Source organism: Triturus cristatus, chromosome 9 (assembly GCF_964204655.1).
Source record: "Triturus cristatus chromosome 9, aTriCri1.1, whole genome shotgun sequence".
In the NCBI taxonomy this organism is placed as follows: Eukaryota; Metazoa; Chordata; class Amphibia; order Caudata; family Salamandridae; genus Triturus; species Triturus cristatus.
The window spans coordinates 1,223,373,183-1,223,396,833 of NC_140592.1; the positions used below are offsets into that span (position 1 = coordinate 1,223,373,183).

A 23,651-nucleotide genomic window follows, 5' to 3' on the forward strand; every position below is an offset into this window, starting at 1 on the left:
AAATGCTCGCAGCGGTGTGGGCGATGGAGAGATTTCGGCAATTTCTATGGGGAGGAAGGGTCCTGTTGCGCATGGACCACAAACCGCTGGTGAAGGCCCTCACATCCAGCGGACACGAACATGCCACTCCAAGAATCGCCAAGATGACGCTGAGACTTCTAGACTATGTATACGACGTGGAGTATCTGCCAGGACACAAGAACAAAGTGGCTGACTTCCTGAGCAGAGCAGCATCCAAGGAAGTCACGGACGCCCAGGATGAAGGTGGATGGGAGGACTACGCCATGGAGTTTACTGGAGATCACGAAAGAGCCATAAGTGGACAGGAATGGGAGACGGAATGTGGAAAGGATGAGAAAATGAGAGCAGTCAAGGCATACGTAACCAAGGGATAGCCGGACAAGAGATTACTAGAGGAAGAATTGAAACAGTATTGGGAGGTCGGGAAGAATTGTCTGTAGGGGACAAACCTTGGTTCTTGCTACGAGGTAGCAAAGTAGTCCCCCCCCACACACGCTGAGGCAACGCATTGTTTCCATCGCACATGAAGGCCACTTGGGGATAGTGAAAACGAAAGGGAGAGCGAAGGAAGACTACTGGTGGCCGGGGATGGACATCGCAGTGGAACGCCATGTGAGGGCGTGCGAGCAATGTAGCAATGCGGATAAGACCCAAAGAGTGTTACGTCCGCCCCTGGGGAGATATGACTGTCCCGAGAATCCGTGGGAAGAGATTTCAATTGATATCCTGGGGCCGATACAAGACACTAATGGCGTCTAGAAGTACCTCACTGTTGTCATTGACCGTTACTCCAAATGGCCAGAGGTCCATGTGGCTGACCACGCAGAGACCGAAACTATACTAGAGTTCCTAACAGACGTCTTTATAAGAGAAGGAATTCCCAAAGGGATTCTAAGTGACAATGGCCCACAATTCACATCAAACAAGTGGGAATCCTTCATGGACAGGAATGGCATCACAGTCCGACACACACCGATTTATCACCCTGCGGGAAATGGAGCGGCGGAAAGATTCAACCAGGTGATTATGGGGTCGGTGCAGGCAGCGATTAGCCAAAACTGGGAAAAGGAGTTAAAGCGGCTGATGTGGGCTTACCGGATAACACCCACCTCCACGGGTTACAGTCCGTTCCGCGTACTGAGAGGGAGAGAGCCTTTCACAAAGGATAACGTGGCCTGGAAACGACTCGCAGTGCAAAGTCACTGGTCACCAGCGGTTGTACGCAGAAACCTGGAGAGAGCACAGGCAGTGTACACGGAATATTATGACAAGAGACACAACACCAAGGACGTCGCACTCGAAGGGTGAGTGGGTGAGAGTCAAATTACCCACACAAGGGAAGAAAGGAGACAACAAGTTCACGTCCCCATTCCAAGTGGTTGAGCCATACTCCAGGTCAGCCCTCCTCAGCGACGGGAAGATATGGTCCCAAGACCGCATGACGAGATGCAAGCTTGCCAATGGGAGGGCGCCTAGTGTAGAGTTGGGTGATACCGGGGCTGCGAATGCCACGCGGAACTCGGAGGCAGAAAGAGAAAGATCCTGGGAAGCAGAAGGCAGTCCCCGATCAGGTACCGGGCGCAAAGGAAGAGAGGAAAGCACGGGACAGGTACCCGACACCCAGGAGGAGCCTGAGGTGGCAGAATGGAGAGATGCAGGACTAAGAGGAGAAGGCGAAACATCCTGCCTGGACGGGGTCGACACCACCCCGACCACAGGCGAGAGTAGTAGGAGGACACGATATGGGAGAAGAGTAATGTTGCCCAGGAGGTTCGAAGAGTTCAGTATGGACAACAAGTAAGACTGTTCAAGCACAGGGGGGTTATTGTATTTTGAATGTTTGTGAAGGGGGAGATGTGGTGTAGCGGTATAGTCTGCGACGCACACTGCGTGTGACGTCAGCGGACATCCGGCAGCGGCCATATTTTCGGATCGGCATTAGCACGCCGATTTCAAGATAGTACGGAGCTCCGCTCCGGCGCTCCTGTTAGAGTGTATAAATAAACGACGTTTACACATTGCAACGTCTGTGTGTCATATGCTGTCAGGCTCATGTGGTGAGGAACCGGCATCTTACAGGCGCGGGACGGTAAGTTTGATATTTTTCTAATTAAACCCCTCCCGCCTCCCCCCCCATTCCCCTGTGACAACCCCATTTATACCCCCCCCCCCCACATGCCGGCCGCAATTCCACACACTGGCGATGTAGTGAATCCCCTACCTAACCATTAATAATAAAGTAAGGAGTTATGCGGGTACGGGCCCCCAGTTTTCACTCTTATTTGGACCTCTAAAAACCACGTAGGCATTTTTCCGCTGGGCCTGCTTGGAGGAAGGGTTTCAAAGATGCCCAGGTTCCCCACCGCATATCACTTCTAACACCAGTGAACAGAAGAACAAACCTGAACACGGATTATGTTTCACAATTTAATAAGAGGGTTATTAAAACAAAACCATTTTAAGGTCCGGGTAACGAGTGAGACACCGAGAGTCTCCCCAGAATCTGGTGTGTTTCCGAGTGTGAATTCTCACAAGATAGTGAAGCATTGCTGCCGAGCGTCTCACTTCTGTGCGGGCCATTCTGCACACCACGAGGCGCTTTACGGCACAGCTGTAGGCAGTCGGGTATCTTTGAAAGTTTTCAGATCAGTTCCCTATCTTGGGAAGTAATGTTGCACTGTTGTGCTTTTTTTTGTGTGCATATTTATGTAGTGCGAACTCGACCCGAAAATATTAGAGCGCTTTACATGAGCATCAGTTACGTTACACAAATTGTTGTCTCCTTTAAATGAAGAATTTTAATGAAAGTCATAGTCGACTAGAGCCTTTTTTCCAGCGCAAGGATAATAGACCTCTCAAAAATATATCAAGGGCTGAGCTATGTTTGAGGATTGTGTCTAGAGGCAAGGCATCCACACCTCGGTCTATCCCTCGGGACATCTAACCTTAGTGCACGAGCCCCACATAAATGAGAATGAAATCACTCTTTTCTCATCCAAAACCATTGATTGTTTTAAATGTGCTTCGGGTTACGCTTAATAGATTCTCCACATGTCTAACTAAGCACATTAAAACTAGAATTGCAGAGGGCACCAGCAGTTAGCAGCTTAAAGTGCAGCCCCGGCGATTTTGTCTTATTTTTAAATTTTTGCACAAGCAAAGGACGCGTGAGAACAAGATTTTCATCTACTGTTCTTGTCCTGTTAAGGTGTGTGTCTGTTTGTGGGGTGGGGGCACGATAAAGGCGTGCTCCACATAGTTTCTAAATCACTGTCTCTAATGTGATCAACTTAAATTTTGGACAGCAACATCCGACATTGCGTCTGTTATCCCAGCACTCTTTATTGTGAGGAAGTTTGCACGGACCGAACACTTCGCAGCACTTTTTGCATCCATCGCTGTTTCTTAACCAATGTTCTCAAGGGCATGGTGGTGCGAATACGTTTTTACGACGTTGCTTTCTGGCCCTCTCAGGTCGCTTCTGTGGATCTCACAGACAAGCTACCTGAAACGGCATGCACAGCTTGCTTGAACTCACAAGATGTATTACAAGGCTCTGTGCGGAAAGCATAAGCGCTGGCAGCGCGTGGAAAAAGCTGTAATGGCAGATCTGACCCTTTACTGAAACAAAGAATGCATTGTGGAAAGGGACCCTTGTGATCTATGATGCGAACCAGCTGTATTTCTCCTGTTTTGTTTTTGTTGGGCAGACAAAGGTAAAATATTAATACTTTACACCTACGTATTTATTTATGGAACTGGAATTCCTCCATTGTATTTTTTGACCAGGGCTTGCAAATAGCTCCTGCAACCAGTTAGTGCTGCTGACTGTCGGTCTCATGTTGAGTCCTTAAGATCTACACTGTATGTTGATAGATAATTCACATCCGCCAATTATTATCAATCTTTTAAGAACGTACTACATTTTGTAAATTAGGTTACGCTGAAGTAAGAAGAAAAAATTGAAAAGGGCATGTTTCAGTTCTTTGATGTGCATCACGCTTATGCAATTCAGGCTTTCTGCAGTGTAATTTTATGTATTTGATCTATTCTTACAAGACAGTATGCGTGTCTATGTATTCTGAATAGGACTTTAGAGTGTGCGCACCACACACTACGTTTTATTTGAAATGAATCCCTGTTCTTCAGTTGATGGTCATAACATCAGCATATGCAAATATTGTCCTCTGTAGCTCATAAAAATTGGCAATTTCTTAAATGATAAATAAGTAAATCGAATTGCTTTATTAACCTTCCTGCTTCCTCAAATTTGCATGAAAATGCACCATTTATCCACTCTTTTTTTTCAACATTTTCTCAGGGTGAAAACCCACGAACCCCACCGCAGGTTGTTCGGGCTTGCTCGCTACACTCGCTCACCACAGTGCAGTACGGCAATAAGTTTATGCCTCACCACTTTCAAATTTCACCAGCCGCCACTGGAGGCCAATGCCAGCTGAAACTCACCTCCCACAAAACAGCATCTGGGCTTCTCTTATCACTGGCAACTCCGTTAAACACACAAGGAACTTCCACTGTAGAACACGCCTTCTGGGATCCCCCAGTCCGCCATTTTACTTGGAGGGAGTCCCAGTTAAGTTTTGGATGACGTGCATCTGTGTGCTAGAAGTTTCACAGCTTCTTATGCTCAAACCCACTGAGCTGCCTCGACTCCTTGCAAGCAAAGAACCAAGGACAAAAGGCGTGTGTAGCACAGAACATCATTTCTTTATTTCATAGTGAACACACAGACCCACTATATCACTTTTTAAAATCAATACTCAATTTCATTTACAACAACTTGGACAGTAAATGTGCATTACGATGTCAGTATTACAAATGCACATTCGTCCTCTGGAGACAATACTATAACTTAAAGAAGGAGAGGACAACAAAAAGCTACCTAATACTATTTAAAAATAAGACAATCATAAGTCAGATTCATATAAACAAATAAGAAAACGAAACCACCATTTCCCTTTCTGTGTTTGCTACAACCAGCAGCGGGTGTTAAATGCCGCTATGCAATAATAAAACTTGAGCATAAAAACACATTTTTTCATTTTCAATTTTAAAAAATACCCAAATATTTATGCAGGTGATATCATTTATGAACCGACAGGGGAGTCAACATTATCACAAAAGCTTCCTCCTATCTTTCAATAGCTTATTTATAGAATAGTGGTCTGAAATATTTATTTATCATATTTAATAACTCTGGACAAAAAAACAATACATGAATCATATCCTGGACAAGACTAATTACAAAAATGACCTCCTGGGTGCACTGGAGATGCTTCCCTGTTGCAATAAATAGTTTCTCCCATCGGTAATAGCCAGATTTAAATTTGATATAACTTCTATGTACAAACAGACAGAAATGTGGTTTCAGATAAAACAGTTCTGTCCCACAACTTACAAATGTGCATCACTTGTAATCTTTTAATGTGTAGACAATGTTGTAAGTGCTTTTGAAATCTTGTGTACTTATTTTTTTAACCATAGGTCCAGAGACCTTCAATTTTAAGTCCTAGTTGTTCTAAACAAAAACTTGTAATTTGATAAATGTGTAGCTTTTATTCATATCATGGGTATACCAGATATATTTTTTAAAAGTTTTTCCAGACTAGAAAATAGGCAATGAGAATAGTGAATAACCTAAATGCTAGCCCCATCAAACCTAATTCTAGATGTAACATTTCAATTGGGATAGAATGAACAATCCCTAAATAATACTTCCATAGTTTAGAGTCTACAAAAGAATACATTTTCACCGTGCTCATAGATTGAGTTTCAAATGTGTAAAGAAGAGCCATTGACTGGATTTTGGCTCCATGAACTTTTAGAAGCAAATTAACATCGCTATTATTTACTGCCTCAAAAACATTTCTCAGTCCATAAACAAGCGTTTCATAGATGAATGAATTTCATGCGGCTTACCCATGAGATGCTCACAACTAAGTAAGTGTAATCTTTGACCAACTTTTATTGAATTCTTTTTTTATAATACCAATGGCGGGCGTGCTTAGTCTGTTCACCTCATTATCATTTTTTTTACATTCCCCTCATCCACCGATGGATTACGCGGTTTGGTAAAAGTGGTTAATATGTCTAACGTTCTCTGAAGGCATCTAGGGGTAGGAGACATTAGGACTAGATCAACAGCTTACATTAGTGTGAATATCTCACTTGCTACAAGTCTAGTAAAATGTGCATTAGCGTTCTTTATTTTCTTTGGAAAATTGTATTCATATAACGAGAATAGCAATGGGGCAAGAATACATCCTGTTTTAGTCCATTAAGAACAGTTATTTTTGATGACTACTTAATACCAGCCGCATTAATACCTTTATCCAAATCTCAGAATATAAATAAAACAATGTTCTTAAGAGGTCTCTCTAAATATCCAAGATTTTTAACTTCTGCCAAAGGGTTTCTCTTTCAACCATGTCAAAAGCGCTGCTAAAATACGCAAATGCCACATATAATTTATGATACTTTTCTGAGTTCATCATCAGACATACAATGTTATCTATCATGAAACAACCTTCCCAAAATGCACCTCGTTCTACTGGAAGGAGCTCAATTAAATTTGCCCAGGCAATTAGTCTTTGCAAAAGACATTTAGCAAGTATCTAGGGTGGTAGTTTTGGGAAGATTTCTATCACCCTTTTTAGGTCTCGCCTAGGCAGGACATGCACGGTCTCTTGAGACATGTTGTATCTACTCTATGGGCTTTCAACTCGCCCATCCATTTTGATTTGTGCATTTCTAAATTCCTTTGTTTTAGTTGGTGAATAGTTTACATTTGTCCCTCCTTTTGCTGTGTTGGTCACGACATGGAGAATAGCCCCGTTACATGGATCACTTCACTAGCAGCCATATAAGTTTGTTTTCACTACTTTTTCTTTTGCTGGGCTTGTTTGGCTTTCCGAACACGTTCAGCCGAGGGCTGCAAATTATGTCCTTATCTTGTTTTCCACTGTCTTTGGTTTCACAAGTGCTTTTTCAGCCGGAAGCTATGTTGTATTTCATCCTATAACATGTTTTATTTCATTCGCTCAAATGTCAAAACCTTAAATAGTATACCTACTTAAAGGGAGTGTAGTTTAAGAAGATGGCTAACAGTAGGATCAATCTATTTACATTGTGTTTTTGACAGCGTGATTATTTGGATACGATTAAAGAGGTAAACATGCTGTTATTGTTCCATTTTTAAAAAAATGGAATCCGCTTTAAGTTGTGCGCTTTCTCTTTTGATGCTTTTTTTTTAGGTTTTAATTGTTTGGTGAAATAAAACCAATCAGTGGATGCCTTCTCTTGCTCTCCAAACGTGACATGTAATGTGACGTTGCTTAACAATATATCCTGCAAGTAGATAGTGCAACACTACCTACCACTACCCACCCCCACAGAACCACCTCAGCATCGCGCAGCAACACTTCAGCACCAGTCAGCGTCCCTCACCACCAATTCAGCAGCACCACTGCAGTACTACCTGAGCATCACCACAACACCAGCACAGCACCACCACCGCATCACTCAGTACCAGCACAGCACCACCTCATCCCCAGTGCAACACCTCAGCACCAGCGTACCACCTCAACACCAGCACAGCACCACCTCTGCACCAATGCCAGTACTACCACACTACCAGTGCTGCACTACCTCAGCATCAGTGATGCATCACCACCTCAGTATCAGCGCAGCACCAGCACAGTATCACTCAGCACCACCACAGCATCACCCAGCTAAACCCGCCCAGTGGTACCCCATGGTAGCTGCTGGAGGGTCAGGAGCGCTCAAGTGCCATGCATACATTAAACTGAACCCACCCCGTGGCACTTCATGGTAGCTGCAGCACATCTTCAAATGGCTCCCAAGCAACACTAGAGAAACTGCCAGTCACGCCCTTGTCCCCAACAAGTTGGACTACGGAACACCTCTACAGCGGGATCACCAAGCAACTCTCTAGAAGACTACATACCATCCAGAACTCGGCAGCAAGGCTCATCCTCAACCTCCCACACAGAACTCGCATCACACCACAGGAAGCTCCACTGGCGGTCGATACACAAACGCAGTGATGGTGCTCTACAAATACACATAGCATAGCGTAACATGCACCACTCATAGACTGGCCCTCCATTGACAACTGAACCCTCCCAGAGGTTCCTCACTGTAGCTCCAGCAGGGGCGGTAAAACCTAGGGCAAAGAGCCCCGGCTGCCTTCCCCTTATGGTGGTCCTGCCACCCAGTGGTGCCCCATGGTACCTGCAGCAGGACCGGAAGCATCCATGCGCCAGGCAAAGAAGAGTTCTCTTTTTTTTTTTGCAGGTTTTTTTTGCAGTTTTCTATGGCGCGAACTCGACCCAGAAATGAGCACTTTACATGAACACCAGTCACATGATTACCGAAGGCCACATTTTATTTTTTAAGTTTTTTTTAACCACGGGTCGATTAAGTGCTTTGCCCAAAATCACAGGATGTTGAGCCGACGCCGAGACTCTAACCTGGTTCCCATAGTCCACAGTCACCAGCTCTGCCAGTTACACCACACCCTCTCCTTCACCAGTGGATGCCTGGTCAAGCCTGCCTTACACGCTGCAGAGGAGCAGGACATCGGGGAGCTTGTATATCACCAGTGTGACACTAATGGCGATGATGTCTGCAAAAAGACTAATGAAAACATGATGAAAAGGCAGAGAGAGAGAGGGAAGGAAAGCACCCCAGGGCCGTTTACCTAGGAGCTCAGCAGAATGCTTGATGGATTTTCAAACAAAGCTCCGCTGCAGGAGGCTGGGCTAGAAGCATTGCCGGAGACTTGTATTGGCTCAAGTCTTCGAGTTCAGACTCATAGGCTGCACTCCACAACTAGTCGAGTGACTTTCAGAGGTGACCGCTACACCCCGTTGTCCCCGATTATGGGGCATGTCCCTTGATGAATGACAGATATTGGTAGTAGTGCGGCAGACCTGGAGGTCAGTAGTGTTGGAGCTAGTAGTCACTAGAGGTGGACGAGCCGCTGAAAGCTCGAGCCTGGCTCAAGCCTGAAACCTGGTTCTGGCGGGACCTCGAGCTCATATCGAGCCGAGCAATCGTGCGGCTTCTGTGTGCCTCACTACCCTGACCCTGAATGTGGCGTTGGGGCCAGAGCTATCAGTTTTCAACCTGGGGAACCAGTTCAAATCTCGGCATCAGCTTAACAGTCTGTGATTCTGGGCAGATCACTGCATTACCCCATCCCTATAAACAATGAAGAGTGACCTTGTGTAAAGTAGCGGCTGCTTTTGTAAAGTGCTCTTTTACCTTTGGGTTAAGTTTGCGCTATACAAAAGCTGCAGAAAGGTGCGCAAAGAGGTAAAAACAAAGCCTTAACATCAAGAATGTTGCTCTATAGCCGATATCTTCAAACTGGGGGGTGAGCATCTTAAGTGGCCAAGAGAAGCATCATGCTTTATTTTAGGCAACCAAAAATGAGAGGCGGTAAGCTACTTTGTAATGGCCACTAGCATCTTTTGTCATTTATATCCTGACTGGGAGTATGTGTAAAAGGGATGATGGAACTTAACTGCAATGCTTAAATATGTTGAGACATTTTCTTTTTTTTTTTTTTACATGGGGGCGAAACGTTAATTAGTTTGAAGACCTCTCCTCTATCATAATCTGGGCCAGTACAGTGTTCACATGACAATAGTCTTGCCTCTTAGTTCACTAAAGTTTAAAAATGATCACTTTCAATACAGTACTTCTCAGTGCAGTGATATAATGCGATGTATTAATGCCCAAGCTTTAGACTTTAGACTTTATCATTTTTTACGTGTTGTTTGGTCTATGATTTACATAGCAATCATTTTCAGGGCTCAGCTCGTGCACGGGACATAAGATCCGAGACACTTCGCTCGGTTCTGGCGTGGCTCTCCCTGTTAATTTGTTGGCTCGCCCACCTCTAGTAGTCGCTTATGTCACACTGGACAAAGAACTAGTGTTGCACTAACACTTCTAGTCGCTGCCTGGAATTCAGAGACATCCCTTCGAAAGATTCCACAGCCCCAGGTGAGTGGACATTCCTGTGACCCATATCTCTTCGCTCCCAGAAAGCCCAGATAGATGCTCGCTGCCCCGATTGGTCAGAGCTCTGAATTTTGGGCATGAACCTCCCTTTAGCCCTGTCATCTCACATGTGCCTTTGGAATCGATAGCGATGAGCCTTTAAGAGCCATGTCCTTGGATTCATCAGCTCCACTGCCCCAGCACACAGGTTTCTGGGAGCAGGAGTCCAGAAGTTCCGGTTCCGACCCACAGCATATGACTCTAGAGGAAGTCCTGCTACTAGGACCTTCCCAGGAAGAGAAGAGTTGCTGTGCACAGAGTGGGGAGCAGCGGGGTTATGTAAAATCAATGCTCCCTGCCCTCTGTAGAATACGTTGGGCGTCCCATGAGACTGTAATGTGGCTCAGACAGGGCTAAATTTGAGCCGGTGGGGCCCAGCGCTTTTTTGGGGGGACCAGCACTTTTTTGCCCACATCAGACCTGCCTTTGTGGGTAAGACTTCCAGGGCTGGCCTCACACACCTGCTACAGAGCACCTGGATACCCTCACAGGTGATAAATGTGATGTAAAACCACCAATAACACAATGTAACATAGCATTAGATATTTACCAAGAACAAGAGAAGGAAAATCACACAAAGGAGAAAGATGGAAGAATAGCGAAACGGGAAAAGAGTCACAAAGAGAGAAAGCAGAAACCTGCAACAGTGAGATAAAGGGGCAGGGTGTGTCTGGCCATGGATTAAAGAGGCACAATGTGGATTTAATACTTCCGGTTTTGGTATTCAGCGTATCGACATTTAATTGCACTGACCGCTGGCTTCTGAGCAGAGCTTTGGGCTCAGGCACTCCTTTTTTTTTTTTTTTCTTTTTTTACAAATTAAGAATTGGTCACAGATAGCCATAGTCCCAAGGCTGAGAGTGGGCCCTCTGAACAGTGAGGATCCCCCTTGAACCGAGGGGCTGCAGGATCATTTGGTATGCGCTTGGAGAGGAGCACCTCCCTGCCTGTCATGGGGGTACATGCAGGGCCTAACACACACAAAAAGGGGAAGAGAAGGTCATCAAAATGGGATTCCACCCTCTCTGGGGAACCAAAAAAGGTTTTAAAATTGCCCTCACCCACTAGTAATGGCATTCTTCATCATTGGGTGTGCTTCAACACCCCTGCGCAGACTAACGCTTGGGGTGGAGCAAATGTTTATCTGGGGGTTAGCTTGGGAAGACACACAAACATTCAAAGGGATCCACCATGCAGATAAGCTAGTTAAAACTACCTTAGAGATGTCCTTAATTCCTGTATAATGGTGGCCTCCCTAGGTAGGATTTAAATAAATTCGGGAGATAAGTGCCTCATGATCTCATCTGCTGATGATGGAGCCCTAATATCATCAATTCATCACAAGAGATTTGTTTTTAATCCTACCTAGGGGGGCCAGCATTAAACAGGAATTAGGGACATCTCTAAGGTAGTTTTCGCTAGATTATCTACATGGTGGATTCCTTTGAATGTTTGTTTGTCTTACCGATCTAAGAGGAGTTGGCCTAACGGCTAGGGCAATCGTCCTCTAATCTGGGGAACCGAGTTCGAGTCTCGGCAAGGACGCGCAACATCCTGTAATTCTGAGCAAATCACTTAATCTCCCCGTGCCTAACAAAAATGAATGTGTCCTCGTGTAACGCAACTGGTGCTTGTGTAAAGCGCTCTGATACCCGATACCTTTGGGTCAAGTTCGCGCTATATAAAAACTCTGTACAGAAAAAAAAGAAAAGAGAACCTTTGCTCCACCCCAAGCGTTGTTCTGCTCAAGGATGTTGAAGCACACCCAATGATGAAGCATGTCACTACTAGTGGGTGAGGGCAATTCTAAAACCTTTTTTAGTTTTCCAGAGAAGGTAGAAACCCATTTAGATCACCTCCTCTTCCCCTTTTTGTGTGTTAGGTTACTTGTGTAGGGAGGACAGAAGAAGAGGGGACCTCTCACTCCTTATATTTTGTGTTTTGAGTACAGGCAGTGGTCAGTGGACTGAAGCCTACCTGGGGGTCACCTCGAGGAAGGGGGCCACATTGAGCTTGTAGCCACTTGGCCACAACTTAACCCAAGGTACCTGCTTTGAAAGAGGGTTGAGTAATTGAGGGTAACATCCAGTGCCTAAAATATGTGGCAAGGGAGTTTGCTGGACTGGGGATTCAGTACAGGACAGTATTTTGCAGAGAGATGTTTATCAATGGTCGATATGCTGGTAGTTGATATGTTGAAGTCTATGTGGTTTTCCATTATCTTTTTTCCTTAGAAGCCCAACAGCCTTCCAGGGAGCCCTCCATTGACGCCGATGGCCAACGATAATTAAAACTGGTAAACCCAAGCTCTTCGCCAGTGTTCCGCTAGTGCACAGGCTCCATCCCTAGGTGCACCCCGGTTGCCTACCTCTGCAGGAACCAAAATTAGGACAACATTTGGGGTGCAACAGAGTGCAGTGCACAAACCAAGATAACACAACATGGTGGCAAAGGTATTAGAGAAGAGGAGGCTGGGTGTGCTGCACTAAGTGTCATCGCTAGAGGGCGCCTTCACACATTGCTTATCAGAGAGGAGAGTTGGGACCCCGGGGGGACTCCACTAGAGCTGCTGTGGCTTCCAGTCCAAGGAGTCTCACCCTCTGCTTCCAGACTCCACAGAAAGTCTAAACTTAAATCACTCTCACCCCAGCCCTCTGTGTATTTCATGCTCTGCATTTTATTTACATAAATCAATTTCTCCGGTTTGTTTTCACTGATTTATAAACATAAATTCAGATGGAAGACAATGTGTTTCTATGTTTATTCTAAAACAAGCATTTGCAATGCAATAGGTCTCGCATTTACGCGAGTTTGAGCTATTGACATTGCAAATGGCAATGCCTTTTATTCTTGTTTTCGTTTTTAAAAGATAAATAAAAGGCATTGTCATTTGCAATGTCAATAGCTCAAACTCGCATAAATGCGAGACCTATTGCATTTCAAATGCTAACGGCTGTCCTGCAGTTCACCCGGGGTACAAGCAGGCATCCACTTCTGTCAGGACAGCTGATCGCAGCAAACAGAAAGAAGTGGATGCCTGCTTCTGCCCTGGGGGGACTGACATTAAAAAAAAAAAAGCACACGAAGCGGCATTTTGTTGCCATGGCAACAAAATGGCGTGGGACTGTCCACAGTTCCACGGACACGCGCATGCTGTTTGCAATGGACAAATGGCGAGAGCAGCCATCTTTGTCCATTACAGACGCGTGCATGAGAGCCCTCGCAGAATTGATTCCAAAAGGTGCTCTCCTGGCTTGAGCAGCGCATGCGCTGCTTTCGCCAGGCGAGACCTAAACAACTGATCAGTACAAGAAGCGGCCCTGCATGTGACTGACTCTCCAGGACAGAATGGGGGATTTATCAACGAGGGTGATATTCCCTTGCATGTGCTTGTCCTACACTGCTAATGTTTACATATAGGTCTTGTATTCAATGTGGCTGGCAGCAGAGCTGAAGTCTGGCAGATACCAACTGTGGGCAGTGCAGGGGCGTGCGACCGTGTTGTCCAACTGGGCACCAAGGTCCTGGTCGACCCCTCTGCATGGAAAGGCTGAACCAAGTTAAGAACAGCCTGCAGAGACCTTTGTGTGGCTAATCACAACAGCAGGATAACTCTGAAGGTTAATGCACTTGAGGGAGAGCTCTGTGATTTGTCTAGTCACAGTTTTGACTTGTGATATGATAGCATAGAGGGTTAGTGTTCCTACTGCAAAGCACAAGTGTGACATGCAGATCATAGGTAAGTAGTTTATGTAGCTAGCTTAGTCAATTATTCATTTTGTCTTAGAAATACTTTTGTTTCTTAGAGTTCACAAGTAAGAATGCTGGTATAGCACATTGAGCTATGAACTGGCATCAAGGCGCTGCGTGCAAATTGAAAGAGATAGGTTTAGAATCTTAATGTTTTTCCCTCAATCTTTCATTATTCTAAGTTTGCTAAAAGGGCTCATTTGAAGGAATACAAACTTATGAATTTGACACGTCTATCATTGTGTTACATTTGTGGGATGGACTTCCTAACAATTTGCGCTTAGTTTGCATCACAGAAGTGTTGCAAACCTGTTGCAAAGTGTTGTTTTGAGGCTTTAGTTCCAGCACAAATCCTGAACTGTGTTGGACAGAAGCCCTAAAGTGGCACAAAGTAGCGCTATGCGCTACCTTACGTCAAGGAGGCGTACTATGGCAGATAAATGAACGTTCCATGCACTCACCCCCGGATGCTGACGCCAACCCTACCTATAATCTTTAGTAGAAAGCGATTGGTATAAAAAAAATTACAAATTCTTGAGGCAGCCATAAAGTTTAACAAAAGATTTATTTTCTCCAAAGCTTTCCAACTTTGAGGTCTGCTGCACTGTGTAGTACACATACAAAGTGATAAAGTGTCAAACTTTGTCACAGCATAGAATTTTGAGCCGGAAGGTTACCTTTCCAGTATAAAACCTAAGCTGGACATAACGCAAACAACTATAGTGCAGGGGTGCCTACATTAGTGCAAGGCAGCTTAAGGTACGCCAGTACAGGAGGAGAGAGCAACAGCGCCGTATCTCTGGAGATATGGCGCTGTTGTGCTCTGTCCTTTTCACGTAACGCAGAAAGTTTGCTTACTGCGCATCGTAAATACTTACTTACTCTGCCCCTTTGTTTCCCCAGAGCAAGCACTCTTAACATATAATGTCGACAAGTATCGAAGTGATTCCTACACCTTGTAGTCCTCATTGTCTTAAGTAACATTTCCTATGCATTGATTTACTCACTTGTTTGTCTCTGTCAAATATGTTTGTGTTGTAAAGTGCTCTGACAGTCTACATTGGTATGAGTAGCGCTATAAAATAAATAAATGCGAGAGAGGAGAGATGACGATAAGACGTTGTAAGGCATGGGCAACGCAGGCTCTGTCCTAGGGCCCCAGCCTTTCAGCGGGCCCCTGATAGAGCCACACATTCCTTCCCTGATGACCCTGAAAGTTTTTTAAACCTAGATTGTTTTAAATACCATTGCCTTTCATGCATTAATAATAGGAGTGATGTGTGGGACTCTATTACAGACACTTAGCAGAGAAATGTTGTGTTTGTTTTTCAACACTATGCAGGATCCATAAAAAGGAAACAGGACCTCACATGTGAGAAAGGGGGGAAATATTATTTGCAGTAACATTAGTGAGCTGCCCCTGTGTTACAACATTAAAAACACACATCACTCTCCCTGAATATAAGATGTAAACATATTTAGAATTTGGACAAAGTGTCTGTGTCAGTGATCTGGCCAAAGGGGTCTTGAAAGAGCTGAAATTGGATCATAAATTTAAAGATATTTCGAATAGGGGCCCCCAAAATATGTTTGTCCCAGGGCCCCAAGATCCCTTAAAATGTCCCGGCCGTTGGAGGGTGCTATTGAGGGGCTTTGTGAAGAGGAGGGGGTTCTGTAGCCGATCTAGCCAGCCCTGATTGTGGGTGTACATTTATCAGAAAAAGAAACGAACAAATATAGTGGCTGCAACTTCGGTTTTTTTTGGTTTTTTTAACAGAACACAAGCCAGAAATGTATAAATACAGATAAGATGAGCAAAAGCACTTGAATAAGCAGCGAAGGAAATGGTGAGAAATAAATGATAACTCTGGTGCTCTATGTGTGTAGGCATGACGGAAACACCTGAAGGTCGTGCTTCAGTCATGGTTTAGATATTTTTCTGGAAAACAAAATTACACTAACAGAGTATTCGGGAAAAAATATTATTACTTTGAGTAGGCAGCCGGAGGAGTGGGTGGGGGCGCAGGACTTTAGGCAGTGCCTGGGAATGCCAAGGAAGGGGTCTGCCCCCACAACTGGCTGAACACACTGGAACCCAGCATCTGCCTTACCCAGACTGTCATGACTCACTAACCAATCACTGCCCCGCTTCCTGTCTCCTGCAGCGTCCTGAACCGCAGCCCAGCCAATCTCATCCAGGAGATTATTCTAGTCGATGACTTCAGCAATGACCGTAAGTGTCGTCCATCAGATTCTGTCTTTCTTTTTTCACGTCTTCCATCCTTTCTCTTTCCTTTTTTCTTTATATCTTTCCTTTTTTTATCCCTTCTTTCCTTTCTAATCGTCAGCATTTGTTTTATTTCTGTTCTACATACATTTCATTTCCTTCTTTCATTCGTTCTTCTATTTTTTAATTTCATCTCGTTTCTTACTATTTTTGTATTTTCTTCATTCTGGATTCCTTTCTTTAATTAATCGTTTTCATTCTTTCTCTTCTCTCTTTATCTGTCGTACTTTCATGTCTTTCTTTTTTTCCTTATTATGCCTTCCTTGGTCTTCCTTTCCTTCGATTCTTTTGTTTCCATCTTTTTTCTTTTATTTCTCTTCTTCCTTTTCCTCTTTTTTTCTGACTTCGTTTCTTATTTTCTTCCACTTTTCTCTTTTATTTTAATTGAGAGAAACCTAACAATGCATAGAGCAAGGTATACCCCAAAAAAGAGAGAAGTTGGGTTACCATGGCACTTATTGCAGTTGATGCCTCACCCATATGCCCAGTCCTGGAAGTCACCTATGCTGTAAAGTATCAGTGTCTCGAAGCTTTACCTGTAGCTTTGGGTTCACTTCTGAGATCACACCTAGGAGACTGTGGGTCCTCTTCAGGAAATCACATCTGGGGGAGTGTGGGCCTGCTTCTGCAGATGGCATCTGGGGAAGTGTGGGTCCGCTACTTGAGATCACATCTGGGGGGAGTGTGGGTCCAAGTCTGGAGATCACAGCTGGAGATCCCATCTAGGAGAGTGTGGGTCTGCTTCTGCAGATCACATCTGGGGGAGTGTGGGCCTGCTTCTGGAGATGGCATCTGGTGAAGTGTGTGTCCGCTTATGGAGGAGGCATCTGGGGGAGTGTTTGTCTGTTTCTAGAGAAGCCATTTGGGGGAGTGTGGGTCCACTTCTGGAGATGGCATTTGGGTAAGTGTGTGTCCGCTTGTGGAGTGGCATCTGGGGGAGTGTGAGTCCGCTTCTGGATGTCAAAGCTGGACAACTGTGTCCACTTTTCAGGATCACATCTGGGGGAGTGTGGGTCTGATGCTGGAGATTACATCTAGAGGAGTGTGTGTCAGCTTCTGGAGATGCCATCTGGGAGAGTGTGGGTCCACTTCTGGAAATCACATCTGGGGAAGTGTAGGTCCACTTCTGGAGAAGACATCTGGGGAAGTGTGGGTCTGCTTCTGGAGATTACATCTGGGAGAGTGTGGGTCCACTTCTGGAAATCACAACAGGGGAAGTGTGGGTCCGCTTCTGGAGAAGACATGTGTGGGAGTGTGGGTCTGCTTCTGGAGAAGGCATCTGGGGGAGTGTGGGCCCTCTTCTAGAGAAGACATTTGGGGGAGTGTGGGTCGTTTCTGGGTGTCAAAGCTGGACAACTGTGTCCACTTTTCAGGATCACATCTGGGGGAGTGTGGGTCTGATGCTGGAGATTACATCTAGAGGAGTGTGTGTCAGCTTCTGGAGATGCCATCTGGGAGAGTGTGGGTCCACTTCTGGAAATCACATCTGGGGAAGTGTAGGTCCACTTCTGGAGAAGACATCTGGGGAAGTGTGGGTCTGCTTCTGGAGATTACATCTGGGAGAGTGTGGGTCCACTTCTGGAAATCACAACAGGGGAAGTGTGGGTCCGCTTCTGGAGAAGACATGTGTGGGAGTGTGGGTCTGCTTCTGGAGAAGGCATCTGGGGGAGTGTGGGCCCTCTTCTAGAGAAGACATTTGGGGGAGTGTGGGTCGTTTCTGGGTGTCAAAGCTGGGGGACTGCGTGTCAACTTCTTGAGATCACATCTAGGGGAGTGTGGGTCTGCTGCTGGAGATCACATCTAGGAGAGTGTGTGTCCGCTTCTGGAGATGGCATCTGGAGAAGTGTGTGCCCACGCCTGGAGATTGCATCTAGGGAAGTGTGTGTCTGCTTATGGAGATGGCATCTGGGGAAGTGTTCGTCCGCTTCTGGGAATGGCATCTTGGGGAGAGTGGGTCCGCTTCTAGATGTCAAAGCTGGGGGACTGTGTGTCCACTTTTTGGGATCACATCTGGGGGAGTATGGGTCTGATGCTGTAGATCACATCTAGGGGAGTGTGTGTTTGCTTCTGGAGATTACATCTAGGAGAGTGTGGATCCACTTATGGAAATCAAATCTGGAGAAGTGTGGGTCTGCTTCTGGAGATTACATCTGGGGAAGAGTCGGTCCGCTTCTGGAGAAGACATCTGGGGGAGTGCGGGTCTGCTTCTAGAGAAGACATCTGGGGGAGTGTGGGTCAGCTTCTGGAGACGGCATCTGGGGGAGTGCGTGTCTGCTTCTGGAGAAGACATCTGGGGGAGTGTGGGTCAGCTTCTAGAGTAAACATTTTGGGGAGTGTGGGTCTTTTCTGGATGTCAAAGCTGGGGGACTGTGTGTTCGCTTCTTGAGATCACACCTGGGAGAGTGTGGGTCTGCTTCTGGATAATACATCTGAGGGAGTGTGGATCTGCTTCTGGAGATCACATCGGGGGAGTGTGGGTCTGCTTCTGGAGATCACATCTGGGAGAGTGTGAGTATGCTTCTGGAGATCACATCTGGGGAAGTGTGGGTCCGCATCTGGGAATGGAATCTGGGGGAGTGTGGGTCCGCTTCTACAGAAGACATATTGGGAGTGTGGATCCGCTTCTGGATGTCAAAACTGGGGGACTGTGTGTCCACTTTTCGGGATTGCATCTGGGGGAGTATGGGTCTGCTGCTGGAGATCACATCTAGGGGAGTGTGTGTCTGCTTCTTAAGATGGCATCTGGGGGAGTGTGGGCCTACTTCTGGAGTGGCCTCTGGGGAAGTGTGGGTCCGCTTATGGAGGTTGCATCTGGGGGAGTGTGGGTCCGCTTCTGAAGATCACATTAGGGGCAGTGTGGGTTCACGTCTGGAGATTATATTAGGGGAAGTGTGGGTCCACGTCTGGAGATCATATGAGGGGAGTGTGGGTCCGCTCCTGGAGATCACATCTGGGGGAGTGTGGGTCCATGTCTGGAGATCACATCTGGGGGAGTGTGGGTCCACGTCTGGAGATCATATGAGGGGAGTATGGATCTGCTCCTGGAGATCACATCAGGGGGAGTGTGGGTCAGCTTCTCAAAATCACATCAGCGGGAGTGTGGGCCTGCTCCTGGAGATCACATTTGAAGGAGTGTGTCTGGGTCTGCGGATACATCTGAAGTATTATGTCTAGAACAGGAGCCAGGTCTGGAGTATGGTGTCCTGTATGGCACACATTCAGATGTGTGTCCAGTTCATGAGGGCACATCCGAAATAGTGTCTGATTCTGAGGTCCATGTCTGGAGAATAGCGCCTTGTTGTTGAGACCACCCCTTTACTATTGCATCCAGTTCTGTGGCGGTGCTTGGAGTATAGCGCCGTGTTCTGGAGGCTCCATTGACAGCATTGGGTCTGGTTCTGTCGGCCACATCAGGAGTTCAGCTTCAGTTCTTGAGCTCACAACTGACCTATGACCTCCAGTTCTAGAGCGTTACAACAAACAAATGATGGACGGAATGCTGACAATGCAGACATTCTCCCCCAGTCAAGAGATCTGGGTTAAATCCATCGTTCTTTTGCCCACTACACCACCCCAGTTTGGACATGGCCATATGCAAATCAGTCTTGACCCTGTGCCTCATGGGAACAGTCCAGCCCGAACTGCCAAGCCATGTCTTCCCTGGACCGGAATCAAGCATCCTAGGTGGGCAAAAGAACGATGGATTTAACCCAGATCTCTTGACTGGGGGAGAATGTCTGCATTGTCAGCATTCCGTCCATCATTTGTTTGTTGTAACGCTTTCGCCCTAAGTGGGATGGGTATTCCCAGACGTGGGACCCGTGCTCACTACGCCACTGGCGTCAAGCTATCCTGGCTGATGACGGCTGATAGCCAGAAACCGGTCCTAGGATGCTAGATTCCGGTCCAGGGAAGACATGGCTTGGCAGTTCGGGCTGGACTGTTCCCATGAGGCACAGGGTCAAGACTGATTTGCATATGGCCATGTCTAAACTGGGGTGGCGTGGTGGGCAAAAGAACGATGGATTTAACCCAGATCTCTTGACTGGGGGAGAATGTCTGCATTGTCAGCATTCCGTCCATCATTTGTTTGTTGTAACGCTTTCGCCCTAATTGGGATGGGTATTCCCAGACGTGGGACCCGTGCTCTCTACGCCACTGGCGTCAAGCTATCCTGGCTGATGACGGCTGATAGCCAGAAACCGGTCCTAGGATGCTAGATTCCGGTCCAGGGAAGACATGGCTTGGCAGTTCGGGCTGGACTGTTCCCATGAGGCACAGGGTCAAGACTGATTTGCATATGGCCATGTCTAAACTGGGGTGGCGTGGTGGGCAAAAGAACGATGGATTTAACCCAGATCTCTTGACTGGGGGAGAATGTCTGCATTGTCAGCATTCCGTCCATCATTTGTTTGTTGTAACGCTCCAGTTCTAGAGGCCACATCTGCATGACTGCATGGTTCTGAGGGCCACATTGTTAGTATTGCATCCGGTTTGGGGGCCACATCTGGGGTACTGTGTTCAGGGGGTAAAGTGGAGTATCAAGTTACAGATCCTAGCGGGCTGGAGTACCGTGTGTAGTTATTGAGGCCACATCTCGAATGCTCTTCCGGTTCCGGGGCCAGGTCTCCAGATGTTTGAAAATACATTGGTAACACCCAGAGACAATCGACCAATGGTTGACGTCCTCCCAGAGGTGGCTGGCGTTAATCTAGAACACCGTTACTTGGCGGGGGGCGGGGCTCCGGAGTAACCAGAGAGAGTATCCCACGGGCCTCGCTGCGGTACCAACCTCCCAGAAGCCCCTGCGGATTTTGTTGGCGCGTACTTTGGACGCGGGATTAAAGCTGTTCGAAACTCGCTTGATTAATCTGAAATTAAACCGGGCCAGAGGTTCCTAAATGGAAACATATGGAGCTAGGATTTTAGGGGCTCTTCTGAAAAAGACTAATAATTCTTTCTTTCTGACATCCCCCTCCCTCCCCCGTACCCTTTCCTTCCCCCTTCTTCTGCAGCCGAAGACTGCCTGCTGCTTACCAAGATACCCAAGATCAAGTGTCTGAGGAACAACCGCAGAGAAGGTGAGCTGTGATTCGTGTGGTACTACCGCCCCCGCCTCAACAAACTCCCCTCCCCCCCCCCCCCTGTCCAAGAAGGTATGCATCCTGAGAGAGTGTCCAGCAGGCCAGGCCCTTGGGTGCAGTGTCTGCCTCCTGACACTGTGACTGCTCTAACATGCCGGCCCTGCCGAAAAACAAGCACTCGCAAAGCCAGCTGGTTGATGTGTATAGTGAAAGGGTTTCTCTGTTCTCAGGCACATGCAAACAGAAAAACAACAAGCATTAACAGAACCAATAGTTGTGACGTTTGAATCGTGAAAAACATTTCTCTGTTCTCAGACTCGTGTTAAGAGAAATCTCAGCATTGACAAGGCCAATCGGTTTTGCTATTTCAGAGCCTCCAGAATATTGAGGCATAAATTGCGAAATTGTGTGGCAAATTTGCATTTTTTTGCGGCATTGAGGCACCGTGTTATACAGATATGCGTTGTGTACCCCCCCTCCCCCCCCAATAGGAAGCGAGTGCAGGCTAATTAACCTCAAGCTGTCCGATTTAGACGGATGCCATTTCTTTATTTTTACTGTTGAAAGTAGCTGAGTGGCCTGCATATGGTACCAAGAATCTGACAAAGGCAGCAATAAGGGAGGCGCAAAGGATTGTTAGTAAAATGAAACAATTTCTGCACAGTTACCAGATGACTCCATGTCACACAGGTTACCATATTTCATTCCAGGGTTGCAACAAGAGCTTTTTGTGGGTATTGCCCACGGAACGTCTTTTCTTGCTGTTTGTCTTCAAAGATTTATTGTGGACATTATTGCAGCGGACTCTGAGCTGCCCCCTGCTTCTGTTGAATTGCCTTTCTTGTCAGTAGCATGTCCTTGCTTCTTTTTTGATGATTTTCCCTTCTTTTCTTGTGTCTTTTCCTTGTCCTCAAGCAAAGCTTATTTCACCGTGTTTTTGATTATATAACTTGTATCCTTCCACTGCCGCCATTAAAGAATGGCCTCTTTCCTTGTTGGCTCAGCAATCCATGGGCATGCATGTCTTTTCATGCTCTCTCCCTTGAGTGCCGCTTCACCCCCTCGAGTATCTGCTTCTCCTACCACACATCCCCCCCACACATTATAGGTGTTTAATTTTTTGACCCCCACACTATTTTTACCTACGAGAAAGTGTATGAAAAGTTGTGTTTGTTTGAATTCAAGTGACTGCCAATAAATGGACTGGAAGTTAATTTGGGTTTAATACTTGTATAATCAGCAAGTGTGTGAGTTTTTGTACAAAATCTCCTAATTGTACCTATAACTGTTCTTGTGAACGCGCAGAGGGCCTGGTAGTTAAAGACTAAGTCCCTGTTCTGGATTTTGGCGGACGGGGTACTCCATCACAAAGCTGATGGATATCCCGTCCGCCGAAATATAAAACCCATAGGATATAACAGGATTTAGATTTCGGCAGATGGGATATCCGTCACCGTTGCAACGGAGCCCGCCGAGATCTAAATCAGCCCCTTAGTGTTGGGCTATATATTCTGTTACCACGTTCTTTATAATACCGTTTCTCGTGTATATTTTGGGATTTATATAGCACAAACGAACCTGGATAGCAACTCACTAATTTTCCTAATCTCTGGAGCATCCTTGATTGGGCTACAAAATGCTTTAGAAAGGTGGCCGATGCGAGGAGGGATCTCCGTTAGATCCAGGTTAGCGACCTGAGGGTGCTTTCTTTAAAAGTTTGTAGACTTCTGGTTGTAAATTCAATTTGCCTTCTATATGAATTTTACAAAACAGAGCTCTTTGAATAGAAAACGTTTCTCCTTTTTTTCTGAACTATGTAAACACATCTTCATGTATGATCACTTGCCCAATGCACTCAGATGTTTATTTTAATTCTTCACATGCCTCAGCTTGGCAGATGTTCAGAAGAATGTGCTTACCCTAAGGAGGGTTGTTTACTAGTAATTTATTGTCCTCACAGTTTGCATCCTGCCTGATCACTCTCAAAGCTTTGCCCATTGGGTCCTCAGATTATCTCTTTCCAAGTATAATTGAATGGAGGTGGCCCAAATGGTACATCTTGTAAGCCGCATCATCCAGCTTCACAGAGCAGCTTAGAAAGAAATCCCTAAATCCATGTGCTCCCCTGTTCCTTGGAATTAAGGATATCGCAGAAACCAGATTACCGCACACGGGTCCTTGGCATTGCAGATAAATGTATGATGCAATTTGCTTGTCTCCAAAAACGCGACCAGGGATTTGGCTTTCACAAGAAGGTTGTTAGCGTTTCATTGCCCAATTAAGGAATTAGCTAATGTGTCTCATATAATCATTAGAGTTAGTGCACGTTGTCAGTGGTAGTTTATAATATAAATTAATTATTTGATCTTAACTTCATCTGAGGTTGGCACTGGGAT

General features: G+C 46.0%; 1 protein-coding gene across 1 annotated transcript in view; it reads left to right on the plus strand.

Annotated features, from left to right (window-relative positions):
* Window positions 1-23,651, plus strand: part of GALNT16 (polypeptide N-acetylgalactosaminyltransferase 16) — a 509,878-nt gene that overhangs the window by 372,746 nt on the left and 113,481 nt on the right. The window contains exons 4-5 of the mRNA XM_085627303.1: window positions 16,050-16,117; window positions 21,187-21,252. Of these exons, the coding sequence (XP_085483429.1) occupies window positions 16,050-16,117; window positions 21,187-21,252 (134 nt within the window). The remainder of the gene's footprint in view (window positions 1-16,049; window positions 16,118-21,186; window positions 21,253-23,651) is intronic.